The sequence below is a fragment of the Callionymus lyra genome, chromosome 14, assembly GCF_982586985.1.
Source record: "Callionymus lyra chromosome 14, fCalLyr1.hap1.1, whole genome shotgun sequence".
NCBI lineage: Eukaryota > Metazoa > Chordata > Actinopteri > Syngnathiformes > Callionymidae > Callionymus > Callionymus lyra.
This window is the reverse complement of record NC_141831.1, coordinates 23,119,942-23,142,251: the sequence shown is the minus strand read 5'-3', so window position 1 is coordinate 23,142,251 and position 22,310 is coordinate 23,119,942. Positions and strand designations below refer to the sequence as shown.

The 22,310-nt window shown below is 41.0% G+C and overlaps 1 protein-coding gene across 1 annotated transcript in view; it reads right to left on the bottom strand.

The window, feature by feature from the left end:
• Nucleotides 1-6,283: 6,283 nt before the first annotated feature.
• Nucleotides 6,284-22,310, bottom strand: part of LOC148066501 (sphingosine-1-phosphate transporter SPNS2) — a 55,341-nt gene continuing 39,314 nt past the window's right edge. The window contains exons 6-13 of the mRNA XM_087807202.1: nucleotides 20,790-20,932; nucleotides 19,894-20,046; nucleotides 19,641-19,830; nucleotides 18,890-18,955; nucleotides 18,216-18,314; nucleotides 15,170-15,333; nucleotides 12,196-12,242; nucleotides 6,284-9,177 (exon numbers count right to left, since the gene is read on the bottom strand). Of these exons, the coding sequence (XP_087663328.1) occupies nucleotides 12,200-12,242; nucleotides 15,170-15,333; nucleotides 18,216-18,314; nucleotides 18,890-18,955; nucleotides 19,641-19,830; nucleotides 19,894-20,046; nucleotides 20,790-20,932 (858 nt within the window). The 3' untranslated portion in view covers nucleotides 6,284-9,177; nucleotides 12,196-12,199. The remainder of the gene's footprint in view (nucleotides 9,178-12,195; nucleotides 12,243-15,169; nucleotides 15,334-18,215; nucleotides 18,315-18,889; nucleotides 18,956-19,640; nucleotides 19,831-19,893; nucleotides 20,047-20,789; nucleotides 20,933-22,310) is intronic.

Genomic DNA, 22,310 nt, shown 5'->3' with positions numbered 1-22,310 from the left:
ATGTAGTTTCAGAAGTGTATAAACAGAAGTAGCTCCTGTGAGATTTCACTTTATTTATGGTGGCAATATTATGAATTTCCAAAAAGGGGAAACTACTATGTGGAGAAGCACCTCAGCAATTGAGGGATATTTGTTGTCTGGTCGAATGTTTTTTCCGCACTTCAGTTAAAATCGTATTGTGAATTCCCAGAAAGAAATTTACCAGAACAAAGTTGTTGTAATAAACAGTACCAGAAAAACTCTAACAAAATGAAAGTCTATGATAGCTCTGTATAAATATTCAGATGAAACAAAAACAATCCAACATCTTTCTTCCAGTCTTAGAGTATTAGAAGGCAGTACCTCTTTTATGTAAGAATATAAATTATGCTTAAACAAAAGTACTTTAGATTCCTCGAAATAATCTTTCTTAATAGAAACAATAAAAATGGTGCCTCAACACTGGAAAAAAAGGAAAAAGAGTGGTAGCTTATCGTTTATTGCTGATTTTCCTTTTCATTCTTTTTGTTTCAGAGTTTTCAGCTTGCACAGCTGTTCCGTGTTTTAAAGTGTTGATATGGCCTTGTAGGTTAGAGTCTGTTAGACACACACGTCCCAGCTTTGCAGACAGAAAAACTCTGCTTCCTATTTTCGCGACCCTGGCGAAAACACATGTACTTTTTCCACATTTCCTCTGTAAAGTTGCACTGGCACTTAAGCTTTTTTTTTTTTCATTTAATTTTGCTCGCCTACAGACGGTTCAGAGTGGAACTCTGCCTCTTAAAATGTGTTTCCAAAATTAAATATTGAACAGATATAGTAAATACTACTGGACAGTTGGTTGGTTGGCTGGGCGGCAAAGCATCACTGGAGCTGTCCAGGTTAATTTCAGGTCACTGTTACAGAGAGAGTTTTCATTAGGGATGGCACCTTACATGGAATATTAAACGACTGTGTTTGTCAACTTAAGTTGGCAGGACTGAAGGCATTGAGACCTCATTCAAGTTGTTGTTATGGTTACACCTGGTCTAGAAAGGTGCTATATAAATAGAGATTATTATTGTTATTATTATTATTATACAACCCTGGATATTTACATTTTTAAAATCCGCTTCCCCTTGATGAAGCAACGCTAATGATAGCAGAACTAACAAAGCCAATGTTAGCATAGATGTATCACAACACAACACAAATGATGGACTGCTCAAATATAGAGAACTTGAAGGCACAACTTGAGGGAAAAAATAAAGCAAATAATTAAAAGCCGACAGAGTTGTAAAGACAAGAAAATAGTCGATCACTGAGTTTTTTACCAGCAAGTTATCGTTTAAAAACACCCCAAATCAATGTATGAGTCTCGCTCTTAAACTCCACAGCCATCATTACCACTGATTCAATTACATTTATGTCCTTAATGTCACTTTAAGCTCTCAGCTTCACCCAGGCCTGTTCAAAAAAACGCCTGCAGGAATATAAAATTTATGACCAGGGTTCTCGACTTGTTCTTAATTTGCATCTGTAATGTGTATCTGCTCAGCTGTCGTGTCATGTACCGTCTTCTTCCAGTTATTGTGGGACTTCTGTGAAAGCGTACATCCATTCACGGCGCTGTGGATGGACTCGCACAAGGCAGTACGCGGTCGAGCGAGTACACGGCAGAAATAGCTTTCGGAAGTGTTTCCCTGAATCCCTTCACGGCGCTGTGGAGGCATTTGTTCTAAAAATGGAACCGGGCGAGCTAAAAACGGCAACAAAAGCCGAGCAACATCATTCACCGCTTCAGTCCAGTCGAGCGTGAACGCCTCGTGTTTAATTCACGAGTCTCGATTCATAACTTGCTCCGGATGAACCCGCGAGGAGCAGCGAACGAACCCTCTCGCTGTCCTTGTTAGCCAGCCTGCAAAGCAAACCAACCGTCGACACCACCCATGATCTGATGTGAGCAAGATGGCCGATCACTAACACTGACCAGAGGGTCCACTTTGACTCCTCATCGACATTGCTCGACTCGCCATGAATCTTCTTCCACACGAGGACGACGTCTCGAGTCTCCTCTGGAGCGTGTGTCGACTAAAGCACACATTCATGCTGACTCTGACAGCTGAAGGTTAGTGGACTCCTCAGGCCTGACGTTCATTCACACATGAACCCAGTGGAGCAAGCCGGGAGTGGAAGGATGATCCAGCTGACTGAAGCGTATTCAGAGTCAAACTGATGACAAACTCTGTGTCAACGTCGAGATGTGTTTGGAGAACACAAACTCAGAGTCAGTTTATTTCAATTTACTTCAGTCTTTTTAAACATTATTTTGGTTTATAATTTCACTATCCTCGTGCTGTCAATCTAGTAAAGACATGGCCCGGGGGCCTCATGTCATGACAGTATGAGGTCACAGATCATGTCTAAACGTTTTTGATTGCTAACAATTTGATCTCATTTAACACTTACATTATCTCAGGGTCAAGGTGACCCGGAGGCCCTGTGATTCATTCACTTGACCATGAAAAAAACTGATCAAAACAGATAAATATTCATCTTTTTGACACAATGCCTATTTAATCATTTTTTGCCTCTTTTTATTTGTCTCTTCTTACTTTCAGCTTGATGGTGACCTTCAACAGTTACTGTTTAGAATGTGGCCCCTGCGGAAACCTAATTTCCTGACCTTGATCTGGTCTCTTCTTCATGGTGCTGAACGTGTGGAGAGGTCCAAGAGTTAAGACATCTCATTCATTTTCTTGGTAACCCTTCTGTGTCTAAGTGCCAGAACTACACACTATTCCCGGTCTCTGCTCTGCAGGGAGAGTCCTGGACCAGATTCTCTCAGCAACTCAAGTGAACCAGAGATGCAAACATCTCCATCATGTCCATCATAATTGTCATCTGCACGATTGTCACAGCGGTGGAGCAGCAGATGGACCGACTCTCCAGAGCTGGAGAGGAGCCGCTCTGGGCCGCGCGTGAACAGGAGTTAATTATATCATTAATTATATGGTTTAGATTAACTAATTTTACAGAAGGAAAATATTTTAATAGAATTTTAACTCCCGTGCAAAATGGCCGTCATGGGAAGCCGTATTCTCCAGGTTACTGTTTCCAGCAGCGTGAACAAAATAACAGCTCAGACGAAGGCGAGACATTTATTGAGGAAGTGAGAAGCTGCGACTGAAGTTATTTTTAATTCACTTGTGCAGTGAGTCTTTTTACGAGGCGACTTGTCACAAGAGCTTTGACAGTCACAGTCAATGCTGGTCACTCCAGTGATCAAAGAAAAACAAAAGAACTACATTTCTGTTTAAAATGCACCGCGATGATCCAAAAAAACAAGAAGTCTAGAAGTGTTAACTTGCTTTGAATTTGTTGTTTTTGTCACACCTTTTATTTGTTTGACAGGGAGAGTTAGAAGACAGTTAGTGTATAAACGTCTTCTATTTTATAAAGAACAGTCATTAATGTTGTCATTTTCATTAAAAAAAATGTATTTTTACAAAAGAAAAAATACATCAAAGAAAGAAAAGTAGCTTATTTTCAGGTCTTCAATTAAGTTCATCTCTTCATGATGATTTTCGTTGGCTTTTAGGGTTATAACTCTTTTTAATAGAAAATATGAAGGGAAAATTAGGTCAATTAAGTCAGGAAAAAACTGAAAAAAAAAGGATTTTCCACTGATGTCTCAGGTTATTCTCACCCAGCAGGATCAATAATTGGCTCAATTTAAGACAAGAAAGGTTTATGGATAAGTGAAATCCACAAATGTTGCTAGACTGGGGTTTTATAACTACACTCTCCTCTGTCAGAGACTCAGCACGAATGTTCATTCTCTTCTTCATGAGAAGATGTTTAAAAATAGTCGACATTAAGCTTGGAAAGTGGACACAAAGCTGACTGAAGCGATTCAGAGTCAAACTAATGACAAACTCTGTGTCAACGTTGAGATGTATTTAGAGAACACAAACTCAGAGTCAGTTTATTTCACTTTACTTCAGTCTTTTTAAACATTATTTTGGTTTATGATTTGACTATCCTCGTGCTGTCAAACTAGTACAGTCATGGGCAAAGAGCGGCCCCGGGGGCCACATGTCATGACTGTATTCATGCTGCCCTCATGTCCCAAACCTTTCTAAACGTTTTTAATTGCTGTTTCATCTGATTTAACACTTTCGTTATCTAAGGGTCAAGGTGACCCGGAGGCCCTGTGACTCATTCACTCAACCAGGAGGCAACGCAAGGAATACCTCAAACACATTTGTTTTTTGCCAATGGTCCACCTTAGTGCTAAACACAAGGGTTAAACCATTAAATATATAACTTTTATGGATAAGTGAAATCGACAAATGTTGCTAGACTGTTTTTATTTAACGACTTTCTCCCCCTCCAGAGAGTCAGCACCAATGTTTATTCTCTTCTTCATGGGAAGACGTTTAAAAATAGTCGATATTAAGCTTGGAAAGTGGACACAAAGGAGCTTTCTGAAGTCTGACATTTTGAAGCATCACGTCCACCGGTGAGTATTTTTCAACCTAAATTTACCCAGCCGCTGAGCAAACTTTGTCCTCTGTAAGTTTTAAGTGCAAATGGAAATTCCAGCTCTTGCTAGCGCGGCTCCCGTCTTTCCTGTCGACGCCCCGGTGTTTCCTGACCGCTGCATGACTAGGTGTGTTGACTTTCAGATTGTGGCGTCTGACATCGGGGTGCATGTTTTTCAGGCTGTGGGAAGGAGGTGGGTGTGCACGGGTCTTCCACCCACTTACGCCTCACCTCTGACCTCCCCTCTGATGCTCTGTGATCTTCCTGCTTGAAGTGACGGAGCGATGTCTGATGCTGCGAGTGCTAATTGAAGGTTGCGGTGTCCGTGCTGTTAGCCGCAGCTCCTTCTAATGAAGTCCAACACAAAGACAGCTTTTACCTCCGAGCTCCCTCGGGCGGGTAAATATAGAGGATGGTTCCGTGTGTCGGGGCGTCTGTGAGGCTCCGAGGAGACGACAAGATTGCTGGACAAACTGAAGCCCACAGAGGGCCGCCTGAGTGGCCCCGAACAATACAGTGGTTCATTCCTGGACTCGCCCCGACTCTCTTCTCACCGAGATAAAAATCAAGCCTTTGTGAGTCACTGCTGAGACGAGGAGGGCAGAGAAGAGTCTCGTCCAGTTCTCCTCAAAGTGGTGTTGATTTTACAACAGTCTGTTCATTCATGGCTACCTTTGAACAGATCTGAACAAGTGTAACAAATGTTTGCGATGGATTCACCCTAAACATAGTTCATACAGGTCATAGTTCCATGAGTCGATAGAAATCTCAAAGCTTTATAGAGCAGTGGTTCCATAACATAAACAATAATTTGTATGAATTCTATTAGCATTATTGTGAATTCTATTACCACTGTCTGAAAGGTGATTTATTTTGAAAAGGGATTTTCCACAAAATAATTCGTCCGTGACTCTTGACGTGAAGATGTAAACTAGTGATTTGACTCGACCATTTGGTTGCAGACTAGCCGGTATAGATCATTAGTCGGCGATCTTTTATTGCGTAAAGATCTATCAAGGAACGTTCCTCGCCAAATTAAAACTCCCTCACAGTCGACAAATCCCTGTGACTGAAAAACTGAAGCTAACCGTCAGAAGTACCATGAAATCTTTTATTCAAAATAAGATAAAGTTTGATTTTTTATTGAGAGAGTAAAATATATTGCCACAACAAATATTTTATGGAACTTAAACACAGCAGGTCTGTTTGTGTAACAAATAACTGCATAGGGAAACTCTTCCCTCCTCAGAAACATTTTAGATCACCAAAAAACAAAACAAAATCCAATATTAATTATATGGTTATAAATTCTTTACATAATTGATTTCTCCAAATTCCTCCTCTTTTAACTGTGGAAGTTTAGAGCATATGTAATTTTAACTTTATGTTCAGACACGCTATTTAAACTTTTACACCTTAAAGGCCAATCTGTGGAAATGATGCCCACATTTAACTTTGTCTTTGGGGCAAAAAAGTTTGGGAACCACTTTATTATGATGATACAACAGAGAAATAACCAGAGCAAAAAAAAAGCTGTATCTTGATATGAAATACACACCTGACCTGAATAAAGGCAAGTAGATATTTCTAATAAATTTAATTCTTAGTTTCTTGGTTATTTATTTAAGGCCCATTTTTCAAAAGTGCTAAACTGAGAAAAATAATGATAAAGAAAACATATCTGATGAGATCAAAACTGTTGGAAGTGTTTTGAATTACAAAATAAGGAATATTTTTGTGTTGATGTAGTGGTCAAAGAATGAAGCGGAGACGCGTGTGAGGTGATTAAATAGTTTTATTTGATTTACAGACATGTACATGTTCTATCAGCTCCAGACGAGAGCATCACAGTTCAGTTCTAGAATAATATCCTTTCATTCCTCTCTGGACTAAAAATAAAAATAACCTCTGTTTTCTATTGAACATCAGAAATAGGTTTTCTTTATACACAATTCTTGTATAACAAGAAGAAGGACAATAAATCACTTCGGTGATTATTAGCATACAACAGACTCGAGGATCGGTGCTAACACGACTAAATTTGGCAAAAGTGAATCTCAGTTCATGACCCATCTGACCACAGCCTTCCTGTCTGACGATTGACAGAGTCGCCAACCAATCAGAAGCCGGCCTGTGGTTCAAATCAATCCCTGAACGTAAAAATGTGCAAAATAATGTGATCGGTTGCTCTGACGACAAACAAAACATACACAAGAGTGAGCGTCCAGTCGAGAAAAGGAACTATTGTGAGACATGAAATCACAGTCGACAAGTGAATCTTAGTTTGGTTGCACATGAAACAATTCAAACAACCTCACACTTCCCTTTGTAATGATTCTTCATCGTAGTAGAAGCAAATAAATACATCGCATCCAAGCCATCATTTACAATATATTAAAGTTGCTGCATCATAAAGTGTATATTCTGTGATCAAAACAAACTCATTTGGTTACATCGAAGAAGCCGGTGAAGAGGAAGAAGCAGTTGTAGAGAGAGAAGGATCTACAGCTAATCATCAGCTAACAAGGACAACTAACCCACTCGCCTGCCCACTCTCAACCATGAGTCACTCGTCAACGCTCCCAGATCCACCTCGACGTTCCCTTCCATTCGCCCTCCAAGGTCACTACAACCTCCTGCGTCTCCTCTGCGATCTAAAAGCTGCTCTGATGCCTACATCAGTCGTGAACTCATCCCAGCACAGGTTAAGGGATGTTCGGAGCGGGTTGGGAATGCTACGGCTGCTGACGGGAACGCTGTTTAAAGCTGATAAGACAAATTAACACCGATTCAGAGTCCGGACCTGTGAGCTAATGATTTCCAAATATTTCTGGATTAGTCCGTAGTAGAAGAAAGATCAGCACCAATGAGGCAGCTTCAAAGATTAGCTGAGATTTCCTATTGTTTCATATGACGGTTGAGTTTGCAGGTTGAACCACAGTCACGAAATGCAAGTGAAACCTACTTTGATGTGAATTGGAATGTTGTTTTGGTGTGAGCTGTCATGCATCTGAAAACAGTGCTAGATGTGATTCATAGGCAGTCGTGTGTTGTAGAAATTGGTGGTCTGGGGGCCACTTATGGCCATTTCTTGTATAAATGGGGCCCTTGACCTTTGCTGATTGAAGTTGTCAAAATTGTACGTATATTTTTTTTTTCGTTCCCATTTTATGTTACTTTCTTTCCCCACATATACAAAAAGTTAATCTAACAATGACACTTTTGTGAGAATTCTTATCCCGCAAAAAAAAGAACTGCGGAAAAACCCAAATATATATTTGATTTTATTCTCTCAACCCCAGACTACTGCGATGTTGGAAGAAATTTGGCTAGTTAGCAAATTCACTTCATAGGGCCCCAATAACTACAATGTATTGTTCACGTAATCGCAGAGGAAGTTGCAGAAACATGGATGAGAGGTCAAACTGTAGCTCGAAATGTCGGAAAAATAAAAACATCGGAATGTGGACAAACAAGGGAAGACTGATAAGAATTCAAAGTGAGGTGGAGATTCCTTGCTTATCCTACATTTCCTGTTCCTGTCCAGGACTCTGATTCCCTTCACTCTCGATCACCGCTACTTCAAAGCTCCATTCTGGTAATAGTGGAATGGGATATGTACATTAGTGAAGGGGAGGGGATTTGTCCAACAATACTTGTTATTGTGGAGTCATTAAAAATCTCTCCAGAAATTCTAAACCATCAGAGCGCCCCCTTTAAAGGGAAACCCAGCTCACTGATAAGGCAGAGAGGGTTCAAAGCTTCCAAGGAAGGAAAAAAAACATGAAAATTACACCGGCTGTCCCTTTTCGTTTAGCTTTTACAGGACAGACATAAGATAATAGATAAATTAGAAAATATATAATCCAGTGTCATCAAAAAAAAAACACCACCCAGATTGTTTTTCCATGAACAATCCCTTCTTACACGTATAAAAAAAACAAAAGAGATATGCAGAAATCATCTCGGCACCATCGACTTAAGTGCTAAAAGTGAAGGAGAGAAAAGAGGAAAAGAAAACAGCTGATAATGTGATAGTTCCAATTATTAAGGCTGATTCACTGACCGACGATAACACTTTTTGGCTCATGGTTTGGCACCTTTGTTAGCATGCACACTGTGGTACCAAAACAAAACAAAAAATCGTCTAAGTTGAAGGATTCAAAGTCACAAATTAATTTTATCTTCAAATGTGGAGGTTTCTACTGAATCTGCTGGACCACCATGTGCATGTGAACACGGCGGCGTCATGAGGGTGTTTGTGGTCAGTGCAAAGTCTGGAGGAATGTAATGAGGCTATGGCACTTGGTGCAGATTGATAGCCGAGGTAACACACACACACTAGCACGCACAGGCAGGCAGAAGGGCAGGTTCATGGTCAGCACTCAGTAGTATGGCAGCAGGACAAGGTGGGATCACAAGGTCGCCCCAACCTCCTTCCCGGAAGGTTCAGTGGCTGCTGGCGGACAGATGAGAAGAGGACAGCTACTGTCCAGAGGAGCAAGACGCTTCCTCTGAGGAGTCTTGAGCAGCCTTTGTTGACAAACCACCAGAGGGGAAGAAGAACGTTCACGATGAAGTCGTGGTCTTTCAAAAAAAAAGGGGGGACCCCTCTTTGATCATCATTAAATCTGATGGAGTTCGGCTGCTGTTCAGTGGCCTCGGCGTCACCTGAGGAACACAGAGAAAGACGAGTCAGAGTCAGCTCTGTGCACGTGTGATTAAGGACGAGGTCGGAAAAGCTCCGGACCATCTGTCAGGACCTTCCCCGATAATGCCTGCACACCCGGACCAGCCTGTGACCTAAATATTGCGCTCCATGCATACCAACACATTGCTACCCCCCCCCCCCCCTTTCAATAAACACCACCAGCACCCCTGTCCAGATGTGCACCCAGAGCTTTCAAATCACAGCTGCATTAAGATTAGAGCTGAGGAACAACAATAAATACATCCGTGTTAAGTCGGCAACATTTTATACTTAAAGGTTAAAGGTACAATTAACAGTTCTACCATTAGAAATATAAATACTACTGCTGTGTTCACCATAACCACAACCACTCTACTGTGATTGTTGAAGCATCAAGGTTTGTCACTGCACATCATTAATCCCGGAAGTCTCCAACTCCAAGGGATTTGTTGTACAAACAAAGGGATGACAGCTGGCTGGAGGAGGAGTGAAGACCATTATTAGGTCATAATGGACATCCCTCTTGTAACCTCTATATCGCTGAGATTTCACACAGGGGAGAACTTTATAAAGTAATAACTTCCAAACATTTTCATGATGAGCGACCGTGCCGTAACATATTTATCGTTTCATTTTCTGATTATTAGAATCGAAATGATTAATTTCTAATATCAAAAAAGGACACTTAGGATGAGGTCAACATCAAAGATGTTCTGAAAATCAAAGGGAAAAGTCGTCTGTGAAACCTGCTTTGTTCTATTATCGAATTCTAAAATGGGCTCATAAACCTTTTTACTAATAATACTTGTTTATGTGGATTCAATCTGCACTTTTATCACTTCCAGCTGCTGGAGGTGACATAAAACAGCTCATGTGTTGCCATGGAGAACGTTCCAGCTGTAGATTTCGGGGTCTCCGGCGACACGCCTGCCGATCATGGCCGCGTCCTGCTGGCATTATGATGCTACGCCACACAAACTTCTGCTGCTGCAGGATTACGGGGAGCTTTGAGGGAAACAATCCCGATCCCATAGTCGCACACACAGTTTAGCTTACACACTTGTGTGTTCCAGACAATTAGCTGAACATAATACAAGAGAAAAACGAATTAGCTGCTGCACAGGGAACAGCTTTTGGAAAATAATGAAGTAGTCGCTCCAATTAATCATATCAAAACGCTTTTGTGGTTTGTCGATGAGCTGAAACTACGTTGTAAAAACATACGAGCAAGAATTTCACGAGTAAATTTTTCGGTTTTCTTGTTGGTCTGGCCCAGACATTTCTTCCCATCACTATCAAGAACTCCTCACTCGTGTATTGACATCAGCGGGAGGACAATGAGTTAACATTGTCTTCATGACTTCATAAGTTTGCTCACGTGTGCGTGTGTGGTCGCGGTTTTTCTTCTCTCCTCCTCCTCCTCCTCGCTCTGCTGCCCGACTACTCCAAGCTATTGTTGAATGATAAGAGCGTGAAGGAGGGAAGTTCAAGTCTGCAGCTGTGCAAACACTTCTGGAACTCAGGGGCGAAAATCTGTGAGCAAAACTCTCAACGTGAGTTTCCTCTCTCGGGGTGTGCGGGGATGCAGCTTAGCAAACTTGTGACAGCAGAAAGGAGATTTAACTTCTGTAGTCGAGCGCCCAGAAACTGTCTCTTGCTTCTCCGAGGACGATAATTAGATCTGATCTTGATTTAAATTACATCTTTGGAGATGAATAGCTCATAATTCAGAAGATAATGAAGTGATTAGAGCTTCTATAACCAGCTTTTCTTTGGTTTTACAACTGTTATTCTGAGCGACTGTTGGATCCTGAGTTGTAATGTAATCCGAGGCCTGTTAGATTATCCAAGATAAATCTGACAAAGATCTATGGCTTCCGAATGGGAATGATCAGTTCTGAGGCATGTCCAACTCTGACCTGTCCTCTGTAATTATCCCACTTTGACAGCCTCTAGCAAATGTTTTCGCTGTCGTGAGTGACAGAAGACTGAGGATTTGAATGCAGTGGCTCGGTAGACTTTGGCTACATATAGTGTGTCTTGCTCCACAGAATCAGATGCTCATGCAACCACAATTTTAGAAAGTATTTGTGTTTGTCAGTTCAGAGTCATTTAAGATAATATTGTCCTTTTACATCTTAAATATACCTTCATCTAATATATCTTTTTTTGTTTACATCTTTTTCAAGCTTACATTTGCTCTGTGTATAAAGCATAACAAACCTTATTTATAAACAGCTTCAGACAAATTTTTGAACTGTTCTTCGTATTGATATCATTTCACATATAAGATACTGTAAATGATCACTGCTTGTGTTTAAAGTAAAACTAAATGAATAAAGTCTGTACACAGGAAATTGAATTCAGCTCCCTGAACCACAGACACAAATGCAAAAAGCTCGAGAGTGGACCTCAGATGTAACACAACCGTGTAACTCTGACCGATGACGACAAACGTTCTCCACTGACCAAACTGTCAAACCCACATTCTACTTCATTTCCCCGATTTCCCAGCACAGTGTGACTTTATCATGGAACATGTTGGAACATTTGAGTGCCACACTAGCAGCAGTCTGGACCTTAACCTTTAACTCTTCTCCGTGACCTTCACAAATAAGTCGGTGAACTTTCCGTGGCTCTAATCAGCGCTTCAAGTCTAATCTTGTTGTTGCTACTGTAGCTCCTCATTGTCTGGCTGGTGGGCTGCCATATATTGTCTCAAGTCCCCCTGCAGTTAATAATTGAAGAGGTTTTCCCGACATGTGTTTGACTTTGATAAAGAGCAGGAAGTCGCTGCTTGGCTCTTGATAGCATTCCACAGAGTTGGTCAAACAAGCAGACAAGAATCCAATAAGTCCAAACCTACATCCAGCAACGTAGAAGAGCCCCACACACACATATGTACACACTCCAGTTACTGAGTTAGCTTCAGGCCAAAGAGTCTTGAAGTCCACTAAGAACATGCAGTGGCCTCCTAATGAAGGTGCTGATGGAATTACCTGGTTATACTTTGACGGAGGCGGTTTGTCGTGACAGCTGACTCAACCTGAGGACAAAAAGAAAGATTGTTAGAGAACTCATTAACCTCCACAACACCACCTTCAAAACAGAGCTACGTTTAACCACAGTGATCAAGTGACCTTTCTGGGGTTGACTTGTTTTGACTTGAAACAATGGTTGAAAACATTCCCACAGAAACAAACACTGATTTTTCATCGTCACATATACATCTACGTCTAGTGGCGTTTCTTGAGAACACTGGTGATACTGGAGAGGACTTCTTAAAGGCATCAAGAAGAAATATTTGAGTGTTTCCTGAACATTTTATTTATGCACCTTTGAAATTAATGTAAGTTACTAAACAGTGATTATTTCATTGGAAATCTCTGGGATCATTTTTGACTGATGACAAACTTTCTTTCTTTTTCTTTTTTTAACCTTCCTGACGTTTTCCCGTCATTGCAGAACACCCTCCCGGAGGGGCCAGTACAATAGAAGAATGGTACAAACAATTAAAAAGCCAGATATTATCTTTAAGATAATGACTTACAACAGTAATAACTAAATACAGTTATGTATCTTTGCAAGTACTATCCAATGCTAAGAACAGCAGTAAGAAGTAAAAAAAAACCACATCATAAAACATAAATTATAGCTATAATAAATCATTATATTTATGCTTTATTTTATATTCCTTATGTTTAATATTTTCAAGGTTGAGCAACACTTAAGGTTACGTCCAAGCGTCACGCTCTACGATTGATTTAGATACATTGTCGTTGACCCGTAGTTAACCTCCTCCAGTACAACATGATATTGACGGATTCACAAGATTGAATTGTTTTTGTGTGAGTATAGGTTATTTCAAGGTCATGTTGCTGTGGTCAGACGTTGTATACGGACACCTAACACGAAGAAGACATCGAACTCACAAGAGTTCTCTTCTTTTTCTGCCTAGTCTGCAGTTGACATCCTCTCATCCCTGAGCTCTCTGTGACCCCAAACATGGATTTGTACTCTCTAAGAGCTATGAGACGGATCTCTAACGGCACATCGGCTCGAGTAAAAGCCGACTGGGTGAAGACGTGGGTGAAGACGGGGAACATCCCGAACCTGAGCTAAAAATAGAAACCCCCCAGGCGGGAAATGCTAACAACCTAGAAATAATGTGGCTCACTAAGGAGCTGAAAATAGACATCTCCAGTGAGTAAGTCATACACTTCTGTGCCTCCGTCTTCAAATATAGCTGCAAGTACTTGAGGACACAGGGAAGGAGGGAAAAGCCTCCAGTGGAAACAGTAGAATTTTATGAAATAAGGGGCTTGACAGCGTGAATGGAGTCTAAAAATATCCCAGAACAAGTCAAGTTGTGCAAAGTTGTAGTTGCTGTCATCTGCCTGGGTCTCGGGGGTGTTGTTTGCAGCGTGTTACATAAGAACTGCTGCTGTTTTGGCTCGTTGGGGTGTTTTGCAGAAATGTGAGCAACTCAGTGAAGGTCTGTGTTTGACTCTGACAAGCACAGAGTGTTTGCGTATGTTTATAAACCTGAGCTGTGAATCATTCACTTGGCTATAGGAGCAAGAATACATAAAACACACATGAACGTAAGTCTGTCAACTTGTTCCTTATCTCTCCAGCAAAAGCTGAGATCTATAGATACTACACTGATCCATATACTGTCATTGTACACACGATTCAACAATAACACTATTTTTGAACAACGAAATGCTATTTTGCTTTATGTTTTTAATTTATCTTGTTTAGTGAACCTTTTGAGCGTATGTAAAACGTATGTTTTAAAGTTACATTGTTGAGTCTAAAGTTTGAGTTATGCCTAACTCTACATGTGGTAGGTTTGATTTATGATTCATGGTGAACTGTCTTGACATTTTTACAACGATCTTATGAAATCTGGTAAATGTTTTTATGAATAAAAAAGCAGGAATTTCAAAAATCAAAGCCACAGGAATGAGTTTCCCTCAGTTATAATAGTTTTGGTGAACTTTTCAATCCAATCATTCCAAGTGTGTTGGTTCACATCATGAGACTCTACAAAACCACACTATGTGTGTGTGTGTTGTGTGTATGTTATTGTGGTTTGATACAGCCTGAGTGAACATGTGCCATCTGGCCCGACAGCAATGATGTGGTCAGATATCTTAATCCTCATATACGACCACAGACTCGTATCTGCTCCTGGCGCAGTGACAGAAAAACTCTTCAATCGTTTGTTGTCCCATATTTCTTTTGCTCGGATTTTCCTTCTGGACGTGATCCACACGAAGCCGCAGCACAAGCAGCCACATCAACATCACACTAAGGAAATATTAACAGCTTAATTGTAGCCCTCGCTCTCGGATTCAAACAATCCTCAAGTTAACGGTTTCCACCAACCGTGCCAAAATCCCTGATGGCGTTCCCTTTCTGGAAATAAGCAAATATCCTTGAATACGTGTGAGTGTGGGAACAAGCAGCAGCCGAGTCCACAGGGTGAGGAAAAGGAGATTACAGACAGGCGTCAGACATCTGACTGCCATCCTGTCTAAAAATGTCCCTCGTCGTCCACAGGAAGGAAGTCATTTTTGGGAGCGCTGGCAGCGGGAGAGAATGTCAACACGATAAAATAGTTTGGACAAAATAAACCCAAAGAAAACAAGAAGTCGTGTCTCTTGATGGCGATCGTGATGAGTTATTTGTTTTCGCCTTTTAAGGAAGTGACCCGCTCCCGTCAGCGCGTGGCAGAGGAAAATATGAATGAGCGTGGTGCGAGCGAGCGTACTTAAAGAAATTGATGGCTGGAACAGCTCGTCTCCCTTTCTGCTGATTCAGACTTTTGGCTCAGCAGTGTGTAGACCGTTTTGTTCTATTTATTTGAACCCAGAAAAGAAGTGTACGAAATATCTACAGCAGGGAAAATTGTAAATAATACAACAACCAATGACGACTTGTTGTAACAATGTCCGAGTCACTCACTGTTTCTCCGCCTTCTCTCGGTCGTCCAGGAAGAAGAGCGCAGTGGCCAGGAAGAACATTCCCCCCAGGACGATGATGAAGGGGCACAGCATCAGGGCGTAGCCTAAACTCAGGAACCGCCAAAGTGCCGATGTTGTGTAGCTCTCTTGGAGGGCGTCGGAAATCTGCACAAACACACGAAGATTTCAATGAATCAGTGGTACATAATGTGTCTCTGGTCATCAAAACATACCTGGTATGACCAGAATGATTATCCAGTCGGCACCTTCAGCATGTGTGCCTTTGATTCCATAAATGAACTCTATCCTTTATGTCCTACTGAACCACTCATTTAACAAATACTTTTCAAGAAACCTGATCGAGTCATCTCTACATCAGCTACATTTATCATGACTTGTTTAACGTCTAACTTCTCAAATTACTCTTCCTTCAAATGTATGCCTACCCAATTTACTTTTCCGACCTTTGTGTTAGCTAACTCCTACTACTTTGGTATAATGGTCCCTTCCTTTTTCCACTCTTGATGATGTGAAACAACTGAGGAACAAGACGTGTACAGCGACATTATTACACTCATAATCTTAACTTCAATTTAACAAGGAGCACCTTTTCAGTAAAAAATAATTCAATAATTCGTTTTATTTTATTATATTATTGGTGTTATTATTTGAGTCATATTATTTTTTTTAATAGAAATTTAACCCCTCTATAGTTCTGTAACTCGGGGCCAACAGGGGCCTGTCTTCAGTTGGTTTCTAGCTAACAACACCAACAGCAGTCCTTGCTAACCTAAGCTAACTAGCCTTAGCATGTTGATGTCAATATGATACAGAAACAGATACAATAATATGATGAAATAAATCATTTTAGGTTTTAAATGATTCCAATATGTATCAAAAGACATCGATCAGGACAGAACCAGCAGGATTCCTCTGACTCTGCATCATAAAAATAGCTCACAAAGTGGCCGATTCCCCACATGAAGAACCTAAAACAGTCCGTCAACCCTTGAAGCCACTGACTGTGTCTCGTGCCACCTCAGCGTGTTGGAGTAGTTCATTGATTTTATGTCCATGTCAGCAGATTGAGATTCTCCATGGAAACGCTGACCGGAGCAGCACGTAGAAACTCAGTCTTGCGTGCAGGTTTGAGGTTTTAACAAGATGTCCGACCTCTATGAAGGTCACAGGTGTGAAGTTCATTCTATTGTCTTGCTGGAAGGAGTTTGTCACGGCGGATGGAGGAGATACTTGCCGCCGTGTCTTACTTAACAGTTGGTTCTCGGTCGAGTTCATTTATATACATTAACTGCCTACGTGCTTCAGTCGCCAACGTCCTGAAGTCATTTGTATCCAACAGGAAGTGCCGGTTATGTGGCATGTTAGCGGTAATATCTGCAGGCAACTGTGGTGCGATGGAAACACCACATTGGTTTTATAGTGTACGTCATCATTTCTTTCGACGAATATGACTCACTTGTGTTTGTGGTTACAGCAACTAAAATACTTTTTCTCATTGTCACACATTATAGTTCAAGAGCTGTTTGGCGCCATCAACACTGGAGTCTCAAAGTCCTCTCAATGAAAGCAGAACTAAGAAAATAATTTTAAAACTGCTGATTGTGGATAATTACAGAAAAGTTTAAAATTCAGCTTCAGTGTTGAAGTGTTACAGTAAAAATGTTGTTTATCAGTGAATAAATTAAATAGCTTTTCTTGTGGGAACCCAACTGACTGGTGTTTTTTCATCAGCACACATGATTCAAACAAGAGTCAACCTGAAGATAACAACTCTGGTGTCACTCACTCAGCTTCACACCTCAGTCCACCAGCACCTATTTTACTGCTTCAGCACCAAATCTACTACTTATGATGAACTTTCCACACAACACAGCTCCATTTATGAGAAAACTCAACACATCAGACTTTTGAACAACTTGTTTCTGTTCAGTAAATGAAGAAATGATCACCAAAAACATAGTGTGAAGAGTCATATGAGGAAAACCAAGAAATTTAATTTAGGATTTTTACTAGAACTTGACTAGAAAACAAGTGAAGAATAGACCTTTTTCCTCAACCTATTGTGGAAAATGAGAAAAATATGTTTGTTAATTAAAGATCATTAACCATTTTTGGACGTTTAATTCATTCTAAAACCAGAAATTATCTTTGTTGTAAAAGAGGCTTTAACATTAGCAACACCTTACCAATGTCTGGGTAAAAAGACAAAAACAAAAAAGAATCAATTCCATTTGTTTCTCAAATAAAAGAAAAATATATTTTCTTTTCTATGCCATGTGATGAACCAACGATCTGATCGATGCTGTTACAACAGAGAGTTTGTGTAGTAGTGAGTTAACACAAGACAAAATGCTGAGCAATCCTCTCTGTCTTTTATCTTCTGCAGCGCCGAGCTCAGAGAGACTCGCTTATGCTTTTATCTGCTCAACAATTCCATTTATGCAGAAACAAGACAGTTCAGGATCTTAAAGACGAGTAAGATCTTTTCAAATCAAAGACTCTCTGACTCAGTCGGCAGCACAACGATGTTGGAACAGAGCCAGTGTTGACTCTAAACTTTTATTATATAAGATAAACTTAATTTATCATCTTCTTCAGTTCAAAGAATCAGAATCATGGTTCGTGTGGATCCACTTTCTCTCTCCACTCAGCAGCTCCTCTCTGCTTGATTGTTGGCCGTTAAAGGGGTCAAGAGGTCACAGAGGTGGGGGTCGAGGGTGGTGACCGTAACCTTGAGGAGTCCAAGTGCAGTCCACACGAGCGGACCAATCACCTCGCAACAACACTGGCCCCTCCAGAGACCCGTGAAATTTAACTAGCAAGTGCTGTGACGTGCAGAAGAGCTCTGGTGAGGTGACAAGTGTGCGCCGAGAGTTTCCTGAGAGTCCGGCTAAAAGCTGCTCTTGTCCGTCTCTCTACACTTAACTGACTGAATGCATCCAGTGTATGAAGTGGAGACTGAAAATGAGTGCTGGCATTATAGCCGCGGGTTAACCCTTTCCCGACTCATCGACAACAGGTCTTACCAGGCCGATCAGGTACGGACTTCCAGCATCACCCAGCAGGTGAGAGGTGAAGCTCTGGAAGGCCACAGCTGTTGCTCTCCGCGTGGGAATCACCACAAACTGCACACAGATAGAATAAAAACAGTTAATTAATTACATAATTATTAATTTTATCCCAAACTTAATTCAAACAGTGAAAATAAAGTAAATCATTTCTTTTTTATTTCTAGGTATCATTTATATTTATATGATTCTTATTTTAAATACTTTTATTTAACTTTAACATCATTTCTAAAAATAAATGTTTATCCTTTTAGTTTTTTCACAAATGTTCTCTTTCAATAACTGGTTCATCTTGGTTTCTTATTTATATAATTATTTTAGCTGCTGCAAAGATGGAACATATTTTAGATATTTTAGGGGTTTTCTAGAGTTCCATCTGGATCCATGAACCTTTTAAAGGATTTGTTGCTCTTTGTCAATAAACATATTTTTGAGTTTTGTTCCCTGTTACTACTGAGTGAGTTGTGCGATTGCTATTTTCATACTCAAAAAGGTGTTAAATAATAAAATTGTAATAAATACGTGCAGCATATAAAATTGATTGAAAAATATTAATATGTGTGTAAATTAATGTTTTTATTCTTTCAGTATTTCTGGACGCATAAGGAACATGTAGTGTTTTCTGTACTCACCATTAAAATATCCGCTGTTATGGCCCAGTTCAGGAACAGCAGCGTCTCTCCGATAAAGATACAAACCTAGAGAGCGATATTAAAACATGAGCTATAAAACAGAGCAGCAAATCACAAGAGGAGTCTATCATGTATATATTGGGAGCTGCTTTCTTTAAATCAACCCTCTGGGATTTTCCTGATTTAGCGTATATATATTTCTATATCGGCTGGTATAGTGTGGCCAAGTTTGGCAACTTCATGCTTCCTGTCCAGGGGGAAAGACCCTGAAGTACTCTGATGTTGGAGAACTGAAAACCAGACAATAATGATCCCTATATAGTAGTGCATGTGTGAGTGCGTGTGTGTGACGAGACAGCAGCTGCGTCGGGTCATTTTGGCCCAACAAAGCAGAGCTAAAAGCATGTCATGCCTCATAATGCTACACATCTGTCTGAGCTCCGGCGTGAAACCCGAGTCGATCACTTACAACTGCTGCCGCTCCGTGATTTAGTCATGTACAGTCGCGAGCGCGAGGAATATTGGCGCTTAAATGGAGTTGAAGTCTGTTTCAGGAGGTGGGTAGACTTTTTGGAAGCTGCCCGAATGTTTTGAAAACATATTAACTCCCCGACATATCTAAGCTCGACTCCTCAAATCTGCTGAACAAGCTCTTTACTCTGGCTTTCTTTGTTCATTTCCAGCACCGCTCTTTGTTCGTTGTTTCTCACTCGCTTGTAAATACACAACAATCCCTGGAAGCGTCTCTTACGTAAGCTCCGACGATGCTCTTCTTGGCCACCACGAAGATGAGGCAGATGAAGATGGCGGAGCCCAGCATGCTGACGGCGCACACCAGTGGATCGGCTCGCTCCGTCTTCTGGCGGCAGAAGCGTGTGGTGGCGGCGCCGATGACGACGCCCAGAAGTCCTGTCACGCAGGTGATGGCCCCGAATATCAGGCTGAACGAAGAGAGAGAGTCAATCTTCTGCTTCACCCTGAGGAAAGAAGTTTTGTTCTCCTACCTGTCGGTGCTGCTGCAGATGTCTTTGATGCACGCCTCGCCGGTCTTCTGCACCACCTGAGCCCGGACCAGGTACTGAGGGATCCACATCCCGAACGCTCCGGTAGCAAAGGACACGGCTGCCGACGCCAGGGAGGAGAACACGTAGCTCCGGCTGGTGGAAAACAAAAACATCGACATAAAAAAAGAAGAATTTACAGCAGGAGAATAAAAAGTGTGTGCAGGTGGAGCCGACAGCTTTATGTCTGCGGATAAAAAACACCACAATGTTTTCGCACTTTTCCTTTGAGAGAGGCTGGTGAATGTGGGCGCTTGTGTTTGGAAAGCGGCACAGCGGGCGACAGACGAATGAACTTTCTCGCCCAAAATAGAAGCCGTAAAACAACAGGGGGACACAGGTACATTTGAACTAACGTCCACAGCTGAGCGGAGCCATTGATGAACGCCTCATGAGTCCGTGTTGACATTTTCACGACGCGCACGGATTCAGAACGTCTATCAGGTTTTGCTAGCAGGTACTTGTGATCATACATTAAAACTGATGACACAGCATTATGTTTTCTGATAGGCTCATCAAGACTTAAATTTGCTTCCACTGAACATCGTGTCTGTAGTTAAACAGTAAAAACAAACTTGTTCCTTAACTCAAAAAACACATCAACTGTCAGGATTGACTAGAAGTTAGTCCATTTTGATGGATGTATTGCTTTATAATATTTAGTGACATATAAAACAGTGAAACACACTTATCAGAACAAACTTTAACATTGTACTAAATGTATTACATGTAAAAACTGTTAATGTGTAGTCATTTGTTGTTGGATTCTAGAAGCGAAAAAAAACAAACATTTAAAGTCTTCATTCCGACAAGTTTCATCTGGAGAAAAAGTTTCTTACTTCTTGGCGAGGGATTTCATGTCGGTCAGCCAGGAGACTCGGGTCTTGATGTGACCTCCGATCTTGTCAGCACTGCCACGCTTCGGCTCCGGAACGAAGACCAGGATGAGCGTTCCCGCAGTTATCCCCAAGAGCGGAGAAACCTATAGAGACGATGAGATGTGGGTTATAGTACGTCTAGAGCAGAAGCTTAATCAAGATCAATAAACAGAATAGCATCTTGGGATCTCTTGACTAGATTTTAAACCTAAAAATATGAAGTCTTGATCAACATCTTGCCTTTCCCCTGGTTTACTTTTTTTGGTTCACACATTTAGCAATAACTTCTTTAGGCAACATTCACTTTCTTATTTCCTCTTTGTACACTTATCTGTTGAGTCAGCGTTTGAGTTTAGAAGGTTATTGTTGTATCTTTTTCCACTCTATTACTCTTTTGTGAACTAGCTACCATCTCAATGTTCCTGCTGAAGGATTATAGAGTATACCAGTGCTATCAGAATATTGAACGGCTGAATTCAACTTTTCAAAGTCATGTCATCATCAAAATTATTTAACATTTAAAATAGAAATGACTGAAAGGCATTATTTTAAAAGGTATTAAATGCTTAAAAATAGGATATACTTCCAGATATTATTGGACTGGCTTGACCATTAACAGTGAAATTGAGTGTGTGTGTTTATGTGTGCAAACATTAACAGAACAGCTTGTGTGTAGAACATCTGCTATTCACTATCTTCTTAAAAGTCTTGTAAAGAGGCATGTTTGTGCTCGTGTGTTTGTGTGGGGGGGAGACAAAAGACAGGAAAGGATCTGTGGGAGTAAACTTGGACAACTTATACAAATAACTTCAAAAACCAATTTCATCTGTCGGAGCAAATCTTGTTGTATTCCGCGGCTCATGAAAGTCCATTTATATGCAAACATGGAGGAAGAGCCGCTCATAACACGGGGATGATACCACACAGTTTGGGCTTGTGGGTTAGTGGATTACACTCATCGCTGTCTTCAATCATCCACTTGCATATAGATTCTTAATTTGCCAGACGTGTGGACCAACAAAATGAAAAATGAGTGGATTCCATTATTATTCACCAAGACCGTGAGCCTTGACCTGCGACTCCCAAAGGCCACATTAGACACTTCCTGTATGGATGGTTGGCAATCAAACAAATGAGCCTCGCCTGCTTCTCATTCCTGCGCTTTCCTCCCCTTTGTTCCCGGTTTCATGATTTCTCCCGACAAGGAAGGCAACAGGAACGCAGTGAAAAACAAGCGGAAACACGGGCAAGTTTCTCACTTAGAGCAGGATGTTGTTGCGCATATCTCTTTCAGGTCCTGCTATTTTCCTGCCACATACCTCGCCCGTGATTAATTTTCGTCAAGATTGTTTTATAAGAATTTCATTGTGGAACGACCTGACCTGCTCCTGGTTGTTGCTTTTTTAAAATGTTCCACCAGATCAAATGAACGTCCTGTTTCCTCACAGAGCTCCCACATCCAGGAATGTCTCCATCAGGGAC